A 21,806-nucleotide genomic window follows, 5' to 3' on the forward strand; every position below is an offset into this window, starting at 1 on the left:
TGCCTGTCACCCATTCAGACACCAGACCTACTTTTACCACACAATTACCAAGAAAATACTTAAAGAAAAGTGGATCACGCTCATTTTTGCAATTTCATCTAATTTTTCATCAGAAATGATTACATAAATGTAACAAACTGCATTTGTAACCCCATAGTCTTAGTAGGAAATTCACAGACCTTGTATTAGCCGCTGTCCTTGCGCTTGGAAATGATTATCGCTATAAGATCTGCGTGCCTCTCAGACAAACGTCAAGATTGTCATTTATTTATAATTATAGCTTTCCCGGAGCACGACTCAAATTAGTGAACTCTGTTTCACAATTATATCTCAAGCCCATCCAACATGTTTACACGTTTTGCAGAGTTCCATAATGACAGAATCTCATTAGATTCCTCAAAATGTTCTGGCATAATAGAAGAACGTGACAATTATTATAGAATAATTGGTTAATGCATGAGAGGTCATTGTAACTGACTGAAGATGGCCACACAGATTAGTGCAAAGAGCACATTTATCCCGTGTATTTTTATGATATTTACATATACTTCATGAGGATATATGGTATATATACTTTTAATGTGGACATAATAATTCTATTTTTGTTGCCTGTTGGGAAAAGCCGATCTAATACCGTAGTTTTCACATACTTCCTTCTCATATTAAAGGGCCAGTAATGCAAATATTGTTTGCGTCTTATAGAGAAGCAGGTAGAAACACAACTGATTCACTCAACCAGGCTGTACTTCGCCTTCTGCGCATGTGTATTCACTATAGTCTACCCTAATGGCACTAATGGGGCTGAATGCTCTTGGCACGTGTCCATGCTGAACAGGCTTACAGGCCACCAAAATAAAAGGGGCGCAGCCAAAAAGTTCTGTCCCTTTTAACAAAATCTCAGTCTTTAAAATCCCTTCTTGAAACCCGTAGGATCACAGTCTCTCTACTTGATCACCCATTTGCTTCATTAGGTTTTACTTGGCGATATCATCTCACCGTAATCCCACGGAATATTAAAAAAGGAAGGTTTGGGTTAAATCATAGACTTTCCCTAAAAGTATAGACAACAAGAAGGGATTCTTTTTATTGCACAAAACAAACAGCAAACCTGCAGTCCATTAACGTTTGAATCCTGAGATGAGCCAATCGGAAAACAAAAAAGCACACTTTACTTTAAATACATTATATATATATCTGTCTGGGAATGTGTAATGGAGCATACGATCTGCTGCTCCGAATTTCCTTATAACGGGGCACTCACCAGGAGCCCGTCCGCCATTGCTTCACCCGCTCTTTAGGGGCAATGACACCCGTCTTCTAATCACACAGATAAAAGGGAATACATGTTAACCCCCCCCGCTTACGAACGATGCCTAAATTCATACCCATCCCTATGTAACTAAAATTCATAGAAGCCAACAGCTCATCCGAGATCCTTTAAAGCAACATATTAACCATAAATCAATCAATTTGGAAAAAAACTTTTTATTGGAAAATCCATTCATGTCCCCTTTCCAGACGTTCTTTCCGTAGAGTTTGTTGGCTATCGTTGGTCGTGTCACTTGAGTTGAAGTTGGTCCGATGGACGTGCCTTCTCAGGTCAGAACAGAAATCTGTAAGCCAGGGTTCTATAGAATTGGGTATTCTTTAAAAAACAAAAAGTACAACACGGATAAAGAACCCTCTTCTCGAGACGAACAGCATCTCGGACAGTAAACGCTCCTCCCGATGTGGATGCAGGTCGGTTCATAGATCTTCTTTCTTCTTTAAAATGATTTCTCGCACTATAGCTGCCACTTCTTGTCTGATGCTGTCGAAGGGTTCGTCGCGTCTCCAGAACTTAACTACTTGGCCTTGTGGGTTAACCAGGTACTTCCAAAAGTTCCACCTCGGCTCTTTTTTTGTTGAATCTAAAAATGCACAAATAATTTATGGTATATGTCAAAAACCACAAAACCAAAGCAAAAACACATCTGTAGTAACATCTCCACATTTGGCGGCAGATGGAGACCATTGAGGTCTGCTATACATCATGTCTTCTGTCCCATGCATGTGTAAACACCCTCACCAAACTCAAGCTCCAGCGATGCCAGAGAAAAAAAAAATGGACGTAGCTTCTTATTTTCAACAAAAAGGACTTTTTCTAGCCTTTGCAAATATTGTTGCACAACACTCTATTTCACATCGCTGCGGAATATGTTGGTGCTATATAAAACAATAAATAATAATGTCTACCTAGTTTGCATATGACTTTTGATACACACATAATGTGTTTTTGTGCATAGGATTTTTTTGCACTTTTCATGGTGCATGACTGCATTTGCAAAGTATGAGGTGAACATGCGCAAACATGCATTGCTGTTATGCAATGATCATGTTAGGATGAGGTCTGCGGACGGGGTAGGTTTGGCAAATTTTACCTGGCACATAAAAACCTGCTGTCTGTAACCCAGTTACATTTATATGCATAAATGCATATATTATATTACATTTTATTACATCATTTAGATTCATTACATCATTTCCAAGTGTTAGCTAGCAGTTGGAGCAATTTTTGCATTTTTGCAATGTCTACTCACTTTCCACATGCGCTACTAACCAGCTACTAACCAGAGTATCTGAGGTGTTACTCGTTTATTATTTATTATTTATTTATTATTGCCATAATATTATATATATGATACAGAATATAATAGCTTTGGCCGTAATGCAAGAAGATCTCTTACCAACAAGAAATCTGAACGCGGGCTCCGCTTCAGAACCTAGAATCTTGATCTTGCTGAATATGGGGAAGGTGACTCCGTGGTTCCCTTTAGCGAACGTTACAATTTCCTGATTTTGGCCGGGTTCTGAATCTCCGAACTGATTGCAGGGGAAGGCCAGGACGTTGAAATGGGACGGGCCAAACTCTCTGTGTAATTCCTGCAGAGCTCTGTAGTTTGCCTCTGTGGACTGGCAGGAGCTAGCCACGTTTACAACAAGAGACGCCTGCAAGGCACAAAAACAGAAAAAAAAACACTCAATGGCAGGATCCTTTTTTTTCCGCCCCAAATGCAATAACTGTTGGAAAAACCATATCCCTTTGTAACTCAAAATGTCCTTTCACACAAGCTGACACTTTGTATTCTGTAAATCTGCAGGCTACGATATGTTGCTTTTGCATTGTGTGCGTAATAATATCCATTAACCCCTGGAGAGCCAAAATGATAAGCGTGTAAGGACGTTTTAATGGCGATTCAATATCCTGGCACTTAAAGGGTTAACCACAAAATCAAAGGACCTTCCTTTTCCATCCGAAAGGGTCTTAAACCAGGATTGTCACCGTGTCACGACTAAAGTTTACGAATAGCGTTAATATGAGAGGAGTTAGCAGTAATTACTGATCATACATGTATGTATAAACCCGCAGTACAGGGCTGTGGAATATGTCAGTGCTATAGAAGTAAGCGATGATACAAATCAATGTATGGATTGCTATATACATGGCTACCGATTTAATGTATATATGGTATATATTTGGGACAAGCAGCCAGCGCTACGGAATATGATGGCGCTATATAAAACAATAAATAACAATAATGTAGATTAGCAATAAATAATCATACTAATAATCCAGATTATCACCCATTATACCCAGGAGACATTTACTTACTTTTCCTCTGTATTTCCCCAAAGAAACGGTTCTCCCCGTGGCATCCTTCACTTCGTAAGAGTAAAAATCTTTTACTTTTGGCTTAAAAAACTTCAGCTGGGCGACGCAGAGAATGGCTGTGCAGAAGACCATAGAAAAGAAAACGATAAAGACTTTAGCTTTGGGAGAAGAACTTTTTAAGGGGAATGGAGGCAGAGTCTCCATGTTGGAGGTTTTGGAAGGAGGTTTCAGCAAGTCCCTGGAATGTGAGTCGGGAGGAGCTGAGAATTTGTAACTGGAAACCAGGCGAACGCTCGGGGCTGCCCAGGGCCTGAGAGGAGAATAGGAAGAGTCATGATTGTAGTTTGCTTCTAGGGACAGAGTCATAAAATACAATAGGCACGCAGACAGATGGTGAAATAATATCCCCCCCCCCGACTCTACAACCGTGTTTGGATGGCATTTTCAAACATTGTTCAAGAGCTTGCAATCTGCAGACAGGACTGTCGATCAGGCGTGCGGAGAACCTGGAGAAAATAATACGGCAATAAATGCCAAGTTATCAGGAGAATCCCAAACTTCTGGAAAACTGTCATCTTTGGCTGGGTTTTTAACGCTTGTTGGTAAAGTCGTGCCATTAGACTGTGCCGTGACACTTGCGCGACTACCGGGAATATTGTAGCGTCCATGCATAATGTTCTTGAGGTGTGCACATTTTATGTTTCATTGTCAAGGTTGTAAGCTCTCCGTACCCTTTTATTTTTTTAAAATATTATTAATATTAATAGTTAATATCAATAATGTTATTTTAAGTTCAAATTACATTATGCATTACTTGTTATGTCCTGTTTACCCATTGTACATCGCTGTGGAATATGACGGCACTATATCAATCAATAAATAATAATAACAAGGTAACGGACACTTTTTCCTTGCACTTGCACTACCTGTTACTGTCATATCTGCCTATGACGTCATACCATGGTACCAATCAAAAAATGTACTGTAGAAATAAAATGATATACGATGAAGAAATGTAAAGACAAAGCGTACAGATGCTTTTTTTGAGCAATGGTATGATTTTTTGTAATATAGTAATAGCTATTTCTTGTAATATTGCATCAGCCAATGCGCCATAGAGATGGCTGGCTGATGAGATCATTTCTGGAGTTTTTGAGTGATGGGCTTTCAGAAAAAAAAGAAAACTGATTAAAAAATATAATTTTGTATTATTCCTCCTGGCAAATTTTGGAAACAGGGTATTCTAGGTAATGAGAGACCAGTGGTGGTAATTCCCACATACACAGTAACAGTATATCTGGATAATTCAGCTACGTCCAAATCTTTTTGTTAAAAGTAGAGTTAAAAAGATATATTTTTTTCTGAGCACTACTTTAATAGTAGTAAAAGTTCTGTGCATATTTTATACATTGCTATATATGAGTTCCTTATCAACTCACTGACCACAGTAACCACACAGGTAGAAATCCCCAAACGCAGGCTGCTTGGCACATTTATATACCACGTTACATTGCATTTATTTATAGAGAGCCAGCAGATTCTGAAGCGCATCATTGCTTGTGGAACACATTGGCATCTTTGTCCCTAGACAATGTGTGTACCATCTTCGCCCCAAACAGCTTGTCTGTTTGTCCAAACAGCTTGCATGTGCCATCTTTGCCCCAAACAACTTGTCTGTTTTGCCCAAACAGCTTGCATGTCCCATCTTTGCCCCAAACAACTTGTCTGTTTTGCCCAAACAGCTTGCATGTGCCACCTTTGTCCCCAAAGAGCTTGTCGATTCCCCCAAGTGTGCATTTCTTGTCCCTAAGCACCTTTTCAGTGCCCCGAGGAGCTTTCCTGTGCCATGTTGCTGCTGCTGCTTGCAGACTGATTCAGCATGCAGAAAGTGGATGTGATGTCACTTCCAGGAAGAGAGTTTGAGAGATCACCTGATCCAATGATCTCGACACTCTTGGTACTGCTAGCTGCGGTATTACCTAGAGTCTGGGGGCCACGTCCCAGTTGTGACTCCTGTGACCATGATTGTTACACTCCTGATACCTTTTTTATACATTACTATTTAATTTGGACCCTTATTTACCTAGATGAGTAATCAACTAAAAATAAATTAGTTGGGAACCAGGCCAGATTTCATTTCACTGCATTAGCTATTCATTATAAAGGGCCAACTTCTCCTGTACAAAGAATAACAATGAATCTAGTGATATGAAATGTTTCATCTGAACTCAACTCAGGTCATAGATTAACAATGCAAATACTAATACAAGTATAGCATCCTCTCAACAAATACTAAGTTCCCAACCTTTATCCGACAACTTCTGTGTAGTGGTGGACTTGAAAAGAGTAGGTGGTGGGTGGATGTCATTAACATTTTGTAAGCCAGCTGCTCCTTAATTGAAATGATTTAAAATATTCTTTTTAACGTTATCGTTAATGCGAGTTTACATGTTTTTCATTAGACTCCAGACATAGGAAGGATATCATATTCCAGGTTCAAAAACAGCATTATGAGAAGGCGTGAAAACCGGATTCCTGTTGCAAGTAGCCCTATCTCCACTAGGTGGCAGCACAATCATGCACAAGATCTGGAATGTGCATCACCCATTAAGACTCACAAAGGCTCATCTTCTCCTTGTGATGACAGCATCTGGAGCCCAGAGAAGAAGGTGCTATTTCCATGTAAGTACATTCCAGTATAACAGAGACCAATTAAGTGGGCTGTTACTTTATATGCTAAATTATAGTTAATATATATAATATATTAATATTTTAGAACGTTTCCACAACACGATATATGAATATATTTCAGATTTCACAGAAACCACCACTTTACGCAGTCCTGACCTTAAATCACCCAGAAGAGAAGAGCCAGCTGCCCAGAACCTTAAACAAAAACCTGTAAGAAAATCACAGAACACAAAGAAATTCCTACTCCACCAGGTATGCGTAAATGTAAAATTACACTAAATAAAGAAAATATTGGAACTGTAGTCTGAAGCTGTAATTTTTTTTTTCTTTTCTAGCATGCCATAATGCTTGCTAGGTAGGCACAGTGCTCTCAGCCCTAAATCTTACATTAATATCTCTGGAAAAATACTTTGTAAATAACATTTATTTTTTTAATATGCCGATATAAAATATATCACACAAAAGTACAAATCCTAGCCACATAACTAGCTAGAGACAGATTTCAGCATCAAAGGACCCACTTGTTTACAGAGAAGCCATTGCAAAGCTCATTGGACTTCAACAACATTAATGTATAATTCATTGTAAGCTGCTTCTGTATCTCCAAATTCATCTGGATCCCAGGAGCCAAAGCAACGCCAAAGCACCATAGCTAAAAGTGAATTTCCAGAGCAGTCCGTCTTCAGACTGTGACTAAAGTCCAGTTTATTCCATCTAGTTCAGTAACCAAACCAAATAGACCCCCAGGAGGATTAAGAATAATGCAGGTATGGAAATCCACAATATGATGGGACACTATGGATGCCCCCTCCAAAACATGGTTGACATGATCAGTGTGTGGTGCTTTATCTGAACAATCCAAATAATTGCTTTTATACAGAGATTCCTGGGAGCTTTGGAGGAACCAAAATATGGCTCCAATAACCGCCAGGACAGCAGTATACAGATTTGTAAACAGGAAGCCTGTAAATGGGGAGGTAAGTGTTATGATGCCCCCAACTCTCTTTGTTCATCTCTCCTCCAATAATAGGCAATGACAAGTTTCTTTGATGGTTCAGTAAACACATTATAGGCACCAATGCTTTCCGCAAACCTTGTGAAGAACGCTGGTGTCCAGCTGGTGTACTTTCCACAACAGCTTTAAATGATCTTAAGGACCCAACTACTATTATGTGGATTTCAGTGTCCATTCTGACTAAAATGTGGACAGTTGTACTATAAGCAGCCCTTTAGCAGGCAATGCTTTTTGAGTAGATATAGAAAAATAGGCCATTCATCAACTGTGTTGAATGAAACATACGCTAGCAGTGATGTCGGTCTGAAAAGTGTTCATCTCTGCTAAAAATCTCTCACCTGGTGAGTGTAGGAATGAGCATCACACAGCAATGTATGATCTCCAGTCTGCTTATACATGCGCTTATACAAAGCTTATGCATGATATTACCGTTTACCTAATGTTTATTTATTTTCTATACTGTAAAACTATTGAGACACAATTGCAAGTTCAGCTTTTATAATTTTATGTTTAGGTTGCCATGAAGCCAAGAAGAAGAAGATACTTTCTCCTCAAGAAGCTACACCATGTTCTAATGACAGCTTGCAGCCAGAAGTTAAACTGCACCTTACGGGTCTGCATAATGATTATTGTAAGTTTTTGGTTCAGAAATTAACTTAATTCATTATGAAGTTGACAATTCATTCTGGGGGGTTTCTCCAGGTTGTAAGGAGGGAGCAGGGGGCTTCTCACTGGGGGAAAGGAGACAGTATGAAGCTCTGTAAATGATGAAGCACTCAACATGGCAACACATGCATATTCATTAAAAAACCATTTAAGTATATATCAAAGCATGTTTTATTAACAATATTCATTGTTTCCATTTAAAAGTCTTCTCAACCTATGTTAGACAGATAGTGTAAGTGTTCTTCAATACTAGAACCAGTGACTATTGCATACTAATATTAGACCCTCCTATCAATTCTACAATTGCAAGAACTGAAAGAAGTACACTAATTAAACCACTTCTAAGAGTATCTATACATTTGTTTTCAGATCTAAACCTGCTGGATTGGAATTCTGAAAATCTTGTGGCTATTGGGTTAAGATCAGTGGTGCATATCTGGAGTGGAGAAAGCAACTCTGTAACACAGACAATACGTTTGCCTTCCTCATCCACTTACATTTCATCTGTATCATGGATAGACTGCGGGGCCTGTCTGGCAGTTGGTACAAGCAATGGAGAGGTTCAGGTAAATTTTAAAACATTTGGTTAAAGAAAATGTTCCACTACGTGCCATCAAGCAAGGAAAATGCAGGTCACACTCACTATACTTAGCGTTTGTTACAGGCTTCCCTAGGGGTAGAAGGAAGGTAGGTGTAATCACCAATATATCCTAACTAGATGGAGTGCCATTTGATCTGAAGTTCTTGGGACCTTCTGCTTGACAGCTATCCCTGGTCCCAACAATTAAGAAATTCTGTATTTTTTACATTTTCAATAATTGCTTGTCTGGAAACTGCTATAAATATATTAAGAAAGCATTACTAAGCATATTTAGAATCTCATGAAACTCATAATAATCTTTCCTTACAAAATCGATTATTAAAAGGACTCTTTTTTTAACTATACATTCTATAACCTATTGAAAAAAACTATATTATCTGACTAGTAGAAGTATTATTAAACACTCATCTACAGACACCAGACAAGCCAGAAAGCTTGTTTTTCCGTCAGAAATCTCATCGTGCTGCCACAAGGGATTCTGGGTAGGCGCATGCAAATAAGGCTAACAATTATCACCTTTTGCCTCTATATCCACTTTATACATGGATCCTTTGAAAGTAATTGCCCACTGTACAAGACAGCCTTTAGACAAGACGCTGTACAAGACAGCCTTTATATATATGTATGTGTGTGTGTTTTAATCAACTTAAACCATTAAAAGAATAAATATAATGTTATGTTTAAAATATGTTGCCTTTAGGCTTAAGAGCAGTTAAAAGTACATATTTTGGGCTAAAAATAGGGTCAATCTGATCATGCTACTGTAAAATGAATTCCAGCATTAGGCATGCAAGCCTCAGCAGAAGAGGCTGTAGCTCCTCAGCAGGATGGTAAATTCATTGAGCACTCCCACTAGTGGCTCTCAAGGGCTATTGCACGCGACCTCTTCATTTTGCAGTTGGTAAATTTAAGAGTTACTGAAAAGAGCCCTGGGAAATATATGATGCTAAGATAATACTTGATCAACCACCTGCCAATTAATCGGTATTTTCATTTTTTTTTAAGCTGTGGGACATTGAGACTCAAAAGAGACTGAGGAACATGCTTGGCCATATGTCAGTAGTTGGAGCACTGAGCTGGAATCAACACATTCTTAGCAGGTGAGAAGAACTAGCACAACTATATCACAACCTTCCTAAAGTTGAAATAATCTCCTTATTTAGAGCTTTAACAAGACAACTTTATATCGAGCGTTGACTAGCATTACTGTAGAGTAATGGTTCATGGCCAGGTTAATTGAGACAAATATGTCAAAGAACCAACTATATACAGGTGTGTAAAACAGGGCAAAGCCATTACTCCTTTGAGTCTGTAGACACCATTGCTATCTCATTAACTGAATTGCAAACCACAGGCAGGAAGACAAGACACCATTACCAGATAATAAAGAATATCACATCAAGTAAAAAATGATAATATGGTGGTATGGTTAGACACAGCTAAAATAAAAAAAAAACAAAAAAAACCAATAAAATAAATCAAGAAGGAGAGATAGGCTTTGTTGCCATATTAAACTGGAGCTTTAAAAATTAATGAGATTTATAATACTCATAGATCACTGATGTTTATGTTATTAATAAAATACCTTTTTCTCTTTTAATTAAGTGGTTCTCGACTTGGACATATACATCATCATGATGTACGAATGGCACAGCACCATGTTGGGACTGTAACTCACAAGCAAGGCATTTGCAGTCTAAAATGGTCCCCATCTGGAAAACATTTAGCTAGTGGTTCAAGTGATGGCCAACTGAATATCTGGCCCAATGATCCAGGAACCACAAGGCTTAACGCACCATTACAGAACATGGGGCACACAACAGCTGTCAAGGTGAGACGGCCCGCACTTGGTATTGCAACTAAACTGCAAATATTTAAACCTTTCTATTGAGAGTAAGCCTGTGCTATATGAATATATAGCATGAATTTGTGGCAGTCACAAATAGATCCTTTGGCGTTGATAATGCTATAGAAGAATGATTCCTGAAACAGAATTCATTCTATAAAAAGTATTAAATAAATGCAAAGCACAGGATTCAGAATACATCATAAAACCAATAGCTGCCAGTAGGGTGAGTTATTAACTTATAGCCTTCATACAGGTGGCTCTGACCGGCCATGAACCTCTTTATGGTTGCATAGGGTCTGGTAGAACATGTGTATGTCATGTTCTGTAATGTGAAGCCATTAAAAATCTTGAAGAAGTTTAATGTTTCAGTAGCATTTGGCTAGTTGATGTAAAAAATTGCATGAGAAATTAATTTAATGGCCAATGGTTCATGCTACAGAAAAAGGCAACATTATTTCAGGAAGACCACCCATCAATGTTTGGAGACAATGTTATTGACACCGGAACAGTGCATCTAACAAATCAGTAATCAGACCAGGGTTAATAAAGTGCACCTTGTGTTAGAATTCTACAGAGATCAATAAGCTGGAACATTCTGTTAGTTTCAGTTGTGACAGCTTTAGATTGAGTTCTTTTACATATATATGTTCCTTAAAAATGTCCAGATTACCATGCATGTAGCTCTACATCTTACATGTCACGTGTAACATTTCAAATGTTTTTGCATTTAAATAACTATTAGAATTATAAATACTAGGTGCATCTTGCACAAATAGCGATTTGGGAAAAGTTTGTGTGTTTAGTTTAAGATTAAAATGGAATATGATTTCAGAGACAATTCCTCACATTCTGTTCTCAGAATGAAAGTTAAAATACTTTCTATATGGGTCCAATAAGTATGAAAATAAAATACAACATACATAGGTACCTCTACATTTTGGCCTTTAAGTACATCTTTAACTATGTAACCACTATCATTAGTGTTTAAATGAATTTGGTTGTATTAACCTATTGCAGTAATTGACTAACGTCCAACACCTTTTGATTCATCGTCAGGCAATGAGCTGGTGTCCTTGGCTGTCGGAGATAATTGGCGTAGGAGGAGGTATGACAGATGGACATATACGGATCTGGGACATAAGCACAGGGAAGAATATCCACTCGGCAAACACAAACTCACAGGTGAATAATGCAGTGTTCCAGAAATACCAGTCCATGACAATGAAGTAAGGTGTCTAAAGAGTATTTGAATCCTGTCATTACACATTATATATATTGTGTGGGTGCTTTAAACAAGTGAGAGGGATATCACGGCTTGTCTGAGATGCTGGATTCTTCTCTTGGACAATCCAGCAGCTACTGCAGAGTTCTCGGGTGGGAAGGGGCATCCAAAAGCCCTGCAACTTTACTGAATTACTTTTTACAAATGTATTTCTGGTAACCGCTGTATCAATTCCAACACAGAAAACCAAGTGATGCATATTATTCCAAGTAGTTCACTCTGTCTTTTTGTGTAATGTTTATTCAAGAGAAATTCATTCTTTCCTTTCCAGATTTGCTCCATCCTCTGGTTGCCTGAGACAAAAGAACTGGTGACTGGTCATGGACCCCACAAAAATCAAATGACTATATGGAAATATCCATGTTTATCAAAAGTGACTGACTTTTATGGTAAGTAAATATAATATCTCACATGTAGAACAGTAAGAGAATATTTCATCATGGATATTTTGTATAGTCTCTCTGTTTGTCTTTTGCAACACTATTGGTATCTTCAGTCATTACAATTCCGGGGATCTGGGATTGTCAGTTGGTGCTAGAAGCAAAATCACAGTCAGTATGTAATAAAATATTGTGCGTTCGCAGGCCACAGAGGCAGAGTCCTTCACCTTGCGTTAGGTCCAGACCAGAAGAAGATTTTTTCTGCAGCAGCAAATGGGACATCTTACATATGGAAATACCAGTGAATGAAATTCAAGAGACTCATTGGAAGATGCAAGCATAAGCTTCCCGTTTGGCCACATAAGAACATGCCCTGTGGGAGATTTCAGTGCATCTTAGAGATGCAACATCTATTGTTTTAGCTACTTGCTGTGATGAATAGCACTAAACTTTGCCATTCTGTATTTTGAAAAATCAGAATGATGTAAATGAATGAAAATTACTCACACTTACTAGGGGTGTGGTGGCAATTTTCAGCCTTGGGGACATGCCCGGCATAATTTAAACTCATTCCAAGAATCTCATAAAGGTTTCAGTATCAGATTGTAAGCTTGCGAGCCGGGCTCTCTCCACCTAATGTATCGGTTTGCCTTAGTCTGTCAATTCTCGTCTTGTCATACCTCTTGAATATCTGTATTGTATTAAGCGCTGCGTAAAGTGTTGGCGCTATAGAAATAAAAGATAATAATAATAATAATAATAATAATAACAATATATGTTTTTTTAAATTATACCAGCCAATGACCCTCAATGAGGTCCACCATGTCCTTGTGTATTATAAATATAGTAGATGGTATCCCAGAGTTTGGACACATAGGTTTTTCTTCGAGGGCTACTGAAACGAGATTGGTCCTGATGGGGTGTCACTTTGCACTACTCTTTGGCCTATATATTAAATACATGTGTACTATTAATGTTTCATTTAGCTATATGAAGCCAGATTAATAGGGGCTTTAGGCAGACCACCAAAATATCCCCCAGTCCTTGCACTTACACTCAGGTGACCGAGAAATCCAAAGTGAGTAATTGCTGTAATACCTCATCAAACAATACTTAATCTTGTTTTATGTTCAGGTAACCCATTTGCTTATCCCATGCATGCTTAAATTAACTTCTACTACTTCTACAAGTTTGTAATATAATTTAAATATAATAAAATAAAAATAAATTATTGACAGAAAGGAAGAATGTGTGGCGTTCTTTGAGAAAGTATCTAAAATATTGTTATAATTATTGTTCCTTTTTTATTTTTCCAGTACTCATTTATGAATCGCTCTCCTCATAAATCAACGTTAATGAAGTAAAGAGAAACCATATTTCGTGCCCTTGTTATATCGATGTATCTGTACAAAGTGGCAACAAACTTTCATTGAAGTTTTCTTTATGAAAACTTATGGGTAATTGCTTTAATATAGACAGGAAAAGTTATTATTGGTGAGCGGCATACTTGCCTATTAGTAATTTAAAAATAAGTTCATTATATCGTGGACACAATATGTTGCCCTGATTATCTATTTTGGAATTGTTTGTATGATATGAAGGTATCTAAGGATTAAGATGAATGTTGTTCAAGTGGGCAAGATAACCATGACAGGGCATGGACTGAGCCTGAGCCAAGCCTGATGAGTGAAGGTGGCCTAGCTCCAGCCTGCAGTTCTTCCCCCCTGGCCTGGACTGGCCATCTGGTGCATCAGAAAAATGCCTGAAGGGTTGCTGGCTGACTGTGCCGCATTACCCTCGCTGCTGCGCCAGCTGTAGACTAGGACCTGCAGTAGGCCCCTTGCTCAATACACATGGCCACACGCTGTGAGAGTGTAAAAGTGTAACGTGTGGCTGGACATGGTCAGCTGCCGGCCACACATAAGTCATTTAGTGTCAGCAAGTCTTAAAGGGCCTGATCGGTAGTAGATACAAAGACACCAAATAGAACAAACACCTGTTTGTATTTTGCATTGCTAATTGGACTCAATCAAGATAGTGGATAGTTTTCTTTGGAAGTAGGTAGGACCTTGTGTTTTAATTAATTAATTTTGGTGTTAGATTAACCCATTTACCCCAATGGACATGGAGTGAGGGGCATTGGAAAGGGCAATCATTAGCTATCATTTAGGTAATAGACACTGTTCTGTTTCTTCGCTTACTTTTTTAACTAGTGCCCCCTCTCTTTTAGTTGAGTGAATGCATGAGCTTGTGAGTGCAAATGCCGTTTAGTCAATCGACCTCTTTATGCCGTGGAATGGCCCAGGCAGAGAATTTTCATCAATTCATCATGGATGGATGTGGAGATAGCTGGTTAATAAATCAGATGAACTGAAGGAACAAGGGAAATGAACAAGATGAACAAAAAGCTTTTTAATATTCTATTTCATCTAGTCCAAGCATTTTCATCATTAAAAGCAGCATTAGCAACCTCCCTTCTAGCACTGTTGTATGTCCAAACACCTTTACCGGTAATTACTTAATCATGTAAAACATCACATAATTTATAGTTTTTCAGAGAATACTTAAACAGACACTGATACGGTGGGGAAACTAAAAAGAAAACCTTCTTAAAAGCTTCTGTGTGACAGGATGACTGTGCAGCAATAGAGTGGAGATGAAGTCAGTAAATCCAAGCCGGACATTTAACTCATTTTTACCACCAGGTTTTGTTAGTGATCGTATAATATATTATACTGTATGAACAAATATTTATACACTGCCTGAGTACTTGTTTAAAATAAAGACTATATATCAGGATTTCAGGTACTGTTACATAGAAAATATTATGCTTCATGAACTTGACAAAAGCCAATAAAATATTCAGTGCAGATTTAAGCAAAGAATGTAAAAGAAGCCAAGAATGTGGTGAAGTACATAAGCGTTACGGTGTCTTCTGTTTTATTTCTTTTTTAATCCATTTCACATATTCTTTAGTGAGTCGAGTGTAGACATTGGCACTGTTAGGAATCCCGCAGAGTACTGGGCCAAACAAAGTGATACCAGTGAAAACACGTCTACAGATTAGTGGACCTCCAACGTCCCCCTGAAATGACAAATAAACACAATGTAATAAATGTGGGCGAATGAATGAAATGGCTGCAATGAGCCTAAGAAACATAGTGACATTTCACATAGAATTGTTTATTTAATGATAGAATGTTTTATATCTTTAGCTAACAAAATGTGTAACCCTTAGAACTAATGGACGACCAGATGGTAAATGTATTTTATACACAGTGAGAAATAATTTACTGTGTTGGTTTTGGTCGATACTGGATTATCCATTAGGCCCAAGAGTTCTGGAGTCCCAGGTGCCTCAATGGATAACCTGGTTCTAGGACTATGTTCCTTCTGCATGGAGCAGGAGAGAACCCAGGTGTCAGTAAGATTTGTTGTGTGTAATGTGAGTGCTTGATCCAAGTGGCCCCAGAGGGTCTAAGTCTGGCACAAATTTTTCATTCTCCCCAAATATTTTTTTTTTCTACAAAATATACGTATTTGGCAAAATATGGCAGTCTCTGTAAGAAGTATATAGAAACATAGAAACATAGAAAGTGACGGCAGATAAGAGCCAGAAGGCCCATCCAGTCTGCCCAACCTCTGAGTACTCTCCTTTAGTACTTGCCCTTATCCTATATCTAGCTTGGCATTATGCCTATCCCATGCTTGCTTAAATGACTTTACTGTATTAACATCTACCACTTCCACTGGGAGGCTATTCCATGCGTCCACTACCCTTTCCGTAAAGTAATATTTTCTGATGTTACCATTAAACCTTTGCCCCTCTAGTTTATGCTTGTGTCCTCTTGTTGCGGTTTTATTTCTTCTTTTAAATAAACTTTCTTCCTTTACTTTGTTGATTCCCTTTGAGTATTTAAATGTTTCTATCATATCCCCCCTGTCCCGTCTTTTTTCCAGGCTATAAAGGTTAAGATCCTTTAACCTGTCCTGGTAAGGTTTATTTTGTAATCCATAAACCATTTTAGTAGCCCTTCTCTGCACTTTCTCCAACATATCTATATCCTTCTGGAGATACGGTCTCCAGTACTGTACACAATACTCCAAGTGAGGTCTCACCAGTGATCTGTACAGCGGCATGAGCTCTTCCCTCTTACAACCAAGCTATACAACCAAGCATTCTGCTCGCATTACCTGCTGCTCTACTGCATTGTCTACCTACCTTTAAATCCTCAGAAATAATTACCCCTAAATCCCTATAAATGTATAGTAAAGTCAGTGTTATCAATGGGTTATAATTAGAAAATGATGTTTGAGGCTTCCATTGTTCCAAACTGTAGAGAAAGAGACCAACTGTGCATTTAAATGTAACTGATAAGTTACCTCTTATCATTAGTATCATTACAGATTCTATGAGAAAAACCTCAACAAGTATAGAAGCCACAGCGATCCTAAATATCAGTGGCATGGACACAACTCCACTATTGCTGGAAGATGGGATTTTTGCTATAATCTCATATACTGTATATCAGGTCCTTAAAGCAAGACACCTTCATAGGAGGCACAGTTAGATGCGTGGCAGGGGTATGGTTATAGCAGAGGGATGAGGACAGGATCATTGTCCCGCTTTAAATGACCACCCACCTTGCACCTTCTATTAAAAAAGCGGGACATGACACCATATACATTGTGAGGTGGCCACGTGGGAGTTGTGATTGAGGTCTGTCTTTGCCTTCTGATCACAAAATTCTCCAAAATTATTTTAACCACCATAACGTTGCACAGATGTGTTACTTACATTACAAATGCCCTTTTCTTCCTTCTCACCGGTGCACATCATATCGCGGGTAATTTTCAGTGTAGGCTGATACATATAATTACATGTTTTTCTATCAAGCACTGTTAATCTCACTTCCATTAGTTTGTCTGAAGAACGGGGACTTTTGCTGTTAGATCTTCCCCATCCTGCTGTTTCACAAACAGTGCCTCCTTTTAGTTCGTTAAATGTGCCTGGTAATGGCAGGATATTTACGTACTTATTTAGAGTTGCGTTCCTAGACAGCTGCAAAACAGGTGAAAGAAAAAATGTAACATAATAATTATTATTCTTATCCATGTTATCCGATTAGATATTCTAACTAAGAAAAGATGGTCTTTAGCCAAATGTGATACCTTTTATTAGACCAATACGGAAAAGGATATAAAGCTTTTGGGAACTGAGCTTTCTCCTTTTCAGTTGAATGAAGATACCTCCGATGTTGGTAGGAGGTATATGTGGAGGTATATTGGTGGAGGTATATGGTGGAGGTATATGTGGAGGTATATTGGTGGAGGTATATTGCTGGAGGTATATGTGGAGGTATATGGTGGAGGTATATGTGGAGGTATATTGGTGGAGGTATATGGTGGAGGTATATGTGGAGGTATATGGTGGAGGTATATGGTGGAGGTATATGTGGAGGTATATTGGTGGAGGTATATGGTAGAGGTATATGTGGAGGTATATTGGTGGAGGTATATGGTGGAGGTATATGTGGAGGTATATTGGTGGAGGTATATGGTGGAGGTATATGTGGAGGTATATGGTGGAGGTATATGTGGAGGTACATTGGTGGAGGTATATGTGGAGGTATATTGGTGGAGGTATATGGTGGAGGTATATGGTGGAGGTATATGTGGAGGTATATGTGGAGGTATATGTGGAGGTATATGGTGGAGGTATATGTGGAGGTATATGTGGAGGTATATTGGTGGAGGTATATGGTGGAGGTATATGTGGAGGTATATTGGTGGAGGTATATGGTGGAGGTATATTGGTGGAGGTATATGGTGGAGGTATATGTGGAGGTATATTGCTGGAGGTATATGTGGAGGTATATGTGGAGGTATATGGTGGAGGTATATTGGTGGAGGTATATGGTGGAGGTATATGTGGAGGTATATGTGGAGGTATATTGCTGGAGTTATATGTGGAGGTATATTGCTGGAGGTATATGTGAAGGTATATTGGTGGAGGTATATGGTGGAGGTATATGTGGAGGTATATTGGTGAAGGTATATTGGTGGAGGTATATGGTGGAGGTATATGTGGAGGTATATGTGGAGGTATATTGGTGGAGGTATATGTGGAGGTATATTGGAGGAGGTATTTGTGGAGGTATTTGGTATATTGGTATATTGGTCATCTAAAGCTAACTATTGCAAAACTACGAAAATTGTTCTGGCTTCCCACGGCGTGAAAATGTGTCTCGACTCCTGGCAATGAAAGGGTTAAACCTAAGGCTTATTTCAGAGTGCATGGGCAGCAGGACCACAAAGGGCATCACATTCACGAGTGGCCGGGACCCTAAGGCCTTGGGAAATTTAAGACATACATTTATTTCAAATTATTTAAAACTCTTTAATTAATAAATTATACATTCTAGGAAGGGTTGTGAGATGTGTTGGTCAACTCTTACCTGTAGAAGTTGGATGTCATTCACAAGTTTACCTTTGTTAAACTTGGGATGTTGAATCGATCTTACAATTTTAAACTGCTGCCTTAGTTTGTCTTTGATATGTCTTGAATGGACACCAAGATCAACTGTAGTTGACTTATCACTTAAAGATGAATAAAATGATTAAACAATTAGCATGTATTTTCACCTGAAATGTATTGTACAGTAGAAATGCAGCGTGCCAATCGTCCTCTTGCCCTACGGAGCCCTGAACAAAATGACTTGGGTAACGTGGGTAGGAATGGAAGACATACCAACACTGCTCATGTAATGTGGATGAAGCTGCATCATGATGTCACACATTGGTTCTGTCCTGATGAACAGTTTTGGTCAATCTGTGTCACCGGTCCTACGTACCCACTGGGCCAGTGTTTTTTTCTAGCAGACTGGTCCAAAAACATTCTTTTAGAAGGAATAGTATAGCTAGTTGGCAGACTACATGTAACATGACGTATCCCATGAACACACATTTTAAGCTGAAGGCTCTAGTATTTTTATCCACCACAGAGAAATGCTTACAGTAGCATTGTAACCGGCTTCATTTGGTTCTGGACACGTATATCACGTATTGACTACTAGTTTTCTGGAAGGGTGTAGAATGCGTGTTTGCAGAAGAGAAAATATATATTTTTTAAATAAAATCAACTTAAATACTACAGGGCAGCATTTTATAAGAGCCAGTCGACAGCATATGTGTCTGGGAATAGTAGCCCCTTCACTAAGGTGACCAGATTATCCATTAAGCACACATATATATATATATATATATATATATATATATATATAAATATATACATACATACACACTGAATCACTGCATTACCGCATGAGGATCTTTGCTCTGAGCTTTAACTCATCCCCTATATGCACAGCCACCAAACTAAGCTAATCTTATGGCATGTAAATTAACTTTCATTTTTGCAGGCAAAAAATATGTTTTTCTCACATTTTGCATCACCATATAACATGGTTTCGCACATCATGCTTCCTTTGTTATATTTGTGTGATGTTAAACCTACATGTTGTTTTCAAGCATAAGTTTGTGTTGAAAACATGATACAGGAATGCACATTATTCATTATAAATATCAGCTGTGACCTAACGCACTCCCATTTCTTGTAGGGTTGTCTTGATTTTGGACATGGATCAGGCTATTACTAAGGAGATCTGCTTTCGTGAGGCATTGTTGGAAGTTGCACCAATGCACATGACCAATGGCCTGTAACATGTATTCACAAATATACATGGATAGCACCACTCTGCGCATGGATTCTCGCTGTCTGGGGGAGGCTTCCAGAGCCTGGCTTAGCTGGGTCTGCCAGGGAGATATAGTTGGGTTTTTAGGCGGGACAGCAAAGTGTCACCAGGGGGGTTCCAGTCAGACCTAGGACTTTCTTATGATTTTGTTTTGGGGTGTTTGATTTGTGCCCTTGCAAATAATTAACATTGTTTTCTGCAAATCAGGGTTCCTGAGTCTTATTGCCTAGAGGACCATTCATAGCATCCCTAAAACTGACATTTATGGCCCTCGGCTAACAGGGTTTGTTAATATACATATATAAATATATATATACTTTGCCTCTGCTTACTTCTTTATAAAGGATAAAGAATACTTACACGTGGCAATGAGCTGCAGTGAGTACCCAGTCTGCTTTAATCAGGGTCCCTCCACATAGGTGATTTTTACTCTGTATAAGAGCCATGTAAGGTCTTGAATGAGGATAGGCTTCTTTCCCTCCTATAATATCTGCACACACACCTGCATCGATTGAAGAAAAGAAAATTGAAGGGAAAAAAATGTCTTGGGTGCTCAAAGGGTTAAAATTGAATTTGTAAAGGTTTTCAGTAGCTCAGTATTTAAGATTCCCGAGTGACTTTACCTCCCCTGCGATGACGGCCTACTCACCTCCTTTTATGAGCAGAGTAACTCCTGCTAGCACAGAGATCCAGACGAGATTCATATTTCTTTATGTCGTTCTCCAAGCTGTATGAAGCAATGTATATGTTCCACTTTGTAACAGCTGAAGCAGAAGTTGTTTCATTGATCTAGGTGTACGACAATTTAATTGGTTACTTTCATGTTTTCATTTCCTTATCATAGGATAGGAAATAATCGCGGTTACTTTAACCACTTGCTTCAGATGCTTGATGCTGAAATGCGTGAAGGCACATGAAACATTAAGTTGGGTTTATTCCCTAAGAGATGGCGTTGGCAGGAGAGTTGCAGTTTGAACCCCCCGACTTTATTACGCATCATGAAGGGATAACCCTGACAGATGTCTACTGGAAGAAGTGTTTGTCTGGTCCATTATATAATATGTTTAACCTCTCTACCTCTATATTGGAATCTGGAAACCTAGTGCTCATAGTGAAACAAATCAAATACAAAAGAGTTTAGAGTCTTCGTCACACTAAATGACTAGGTGTGAAGTATGATTTCTTGTAAATGTGTGACTTACCAGAAATATTCCCGTTGGCAGTATATCAACATACCCTTGTGCAATGCCGTTAGAGTGCTTAATGAACATATAAATATTTCATGTTTTCTACAGATACATATAATTTCTGTTGACCAATGTCGCCCAAGGTCAAGAGTTCTCTGAAACAGGTGTATTCCAATCAATCAGATGAAGAATGTTGCCAACTTTCGGGCAAGTCAAGCATCTGAAATAAAGGGTTTCAAAACTTTATAATACACAGAAAGTTTGTGATCCAGGCATTAGGGTTTTTTCATAATGTTTACCTTTATTTTTATGGTGGAACTCTTGAACTTACAGTAACATACTAATACATTAACCTATATATGACAAGTAAGGGACAGGTGACTAAGCAGTACAGAATCTCAGTGTTTGGCGGGACTGAGAGCCGGTTCTGTTAACTGAGCTGATCAGTTGGACCTTGGTAGTGGATAATCAATGAACATAGGATAGGTAGCAGGCCCGGACTGGGACAAAAAATAGGCCACGGCATTTAAGACTGAGCAGCCCATTTCTATTTATTTATTTATTTCTTGTTAAACCAAATTCTGACAAATTTAATATACCATTTCTTGTTGTCTATTAGTTATATTTCAGCATGTTTTTGTCACTGTAATCAATTAGCATTACATAAATATATAATAAATGAATCATAACGTCATGCAATTTATAAAACACTATATATTTAATGAATGA

General features: G+C 38.4%; 3 protein-coding genes across 3 annotated transcripts; 1 reads left to right on the forward strand and 2 right to left on the reverse strand.

Annotated features, from left to right (window-relative positions):
- Positions 1 to 1,060: 1,060 nt before the first annotated feature.
- On the reverse strand, positions 1,061 to 3,901 carry GPX8 (glutathione peroxidase 8 (putative)). The gene is made up of 3 exons (XM_053448053.1): positions 3,653 to 3,901; positions 2,727 to 2,988; positions 1,061 to 1,910 (listed from the first exon to the last, which is right to left on the reverse strand). Exons 1-3 carry the CDS (start codon positions 3,854 to 3,856, stop codon positions 1,747 to 1,749), a joined length of 630 nt encoding a protein of 209 aa, XP_053304028.1. The 5' UTR covers positions 3,857 to 3,901; the 3' UTR covers positions 1,061 to 1,746.
- On the forward strand, positions 3,855 to 12,555 carry CDC20B (cell division cycle 20B). The gene is made up of 12 exons (XM_053454492.1): positions 3,855 to 3,897; positions 5,982 to 5,998; positions 6,115 to 6,334; positions 6,465 to 6,595; positions 7,224 to 7,320; positions 7,873 to 7,989; positions 8,394 to 8,590; positions 9,631 to 9,725; positions 10,231 to 10,456; positions 11,531 to 11,656; positions 12,028 to 12,145; positions 12,341 to 12,555. The coding sequence occupies exons 1-12, from the start codon at positions 3,855 to 3,857 to the stop codon at positions 12,439 to 12,441; spliced, it is 1,488 nt and encodes a 495-aa protein (XP_053310467.1). The 3' UTR covers positions 12,442 to 12,555.
- A 1,976-nt stretch (positions 12,556 to 14,531) lies between these two features.
- Positions 14,532 to 20,383, reverse strand: LOC128463887 (granzyme A-like). The gene is made up of 4 exons (XM_053448052.1): positions 20,251 to 20,383; positions 18,595 to 18,736; positions 16,935 to 17,198; positions 14,532 to 15,221 (listed from the first exon to the last, which is right to left on the reverse strand). Exons 1-4 carry the CDS (start codon positions 20,334 to 20,336, stop codon positions 15,060 to 15,062), a joined length of 654 nt encoding a protein of 217 aa, XP_053304027.1. The 5' UTR covers positions 20,337 to 20,383; the 3' UTR covers positions 14,532 to 15,059.
- Positions 20,384 to 21,806: the final 1,423 nt, after the last annotated feature.

The sequence above is a fragment of the Spea bombifrons genome, chromosome 1 (assembly GCF_027358695.1).
Source record: "Spea bombifrons isolate aSpeBom1 chromosome 1, aSpeBom1.2.pri, whole genome shotgun sequence".
In the NCBI taxonomy this organism is placed as follows: Eukaryota; Metazoa; Chordata; class Amphibia; order Anura; family Pelobatidae; genus Spea; species Spea bombifrons.

Excerpts from the sequence above, each read along its gene's own strand:
- CDC20B (XM_053454492.1), top strand. The coding sequence starts at position 3,855 with ATGTTGGAGGTTTTGGAAGGAGGTTTCAGCAAGTCCCTGGAAT. Across the intron at positions 11,657-12,027 it reads CGGCAAACACAAACTCACAG|ATTTGCTCCATCCTCTGGTT; the intron begins GTGAATAATGCA and ends TTTCCTTTCCAG. Across the intron at positions 12,146-12,340 it reads AAAAGTGACTGACTTTTATG|GCCACAGAGGCAGAGTCCTT; the intron begins GTAAGTAAATAT and ends GTGCGTTCGCAG.
- GPX8 (XM_053448053.1), bottom strand. The coding sequence starts at position 3,856 with ATGGAGACTCTGCCTCCATTCCCCTTAAAAAGTTCTTCTCCCAAAGCT. Across the intron at positions 2,989-3,652 it reads TGGGGAAATACAGAGGAAAA|GCGTCTCTTGTTGTAAACGT; the intron begins GTAAGTAAATGT and ends TGTGCCTTGCAG. Across the intron at positions 1,911-2,726 it reads CGCGTTCAGATTTCTTGTTG|ATTCAACAAAAAAAGAGCCG; the intron begins GTAAGAGATCTT and ends GTGCATTTTTAG.
- LOC128463887 (XM_053448052.1), bottom strand. The coding sequence starts at position 20,336 with ATGGCTCTTATACAGAGTAAAAATCACCTATGTGGAGGGACCCTGATT. Across the intron at positions 17,199-18,594 it reads ATGACATCCAACTTCTACAG|CTGTCTAGGAACGCAACTCT; the intron begins GTAAGAGTTGAC and ends CCTGTTTTGCAG. Across the intron at positions 15,222-16,934 it reads AAGAAAAGGGCATTTGTAAT|GGGGACGTTGGAGGTCCACT; the intron begins GTAAGTAACACA and ends TTGTCATTTCAG.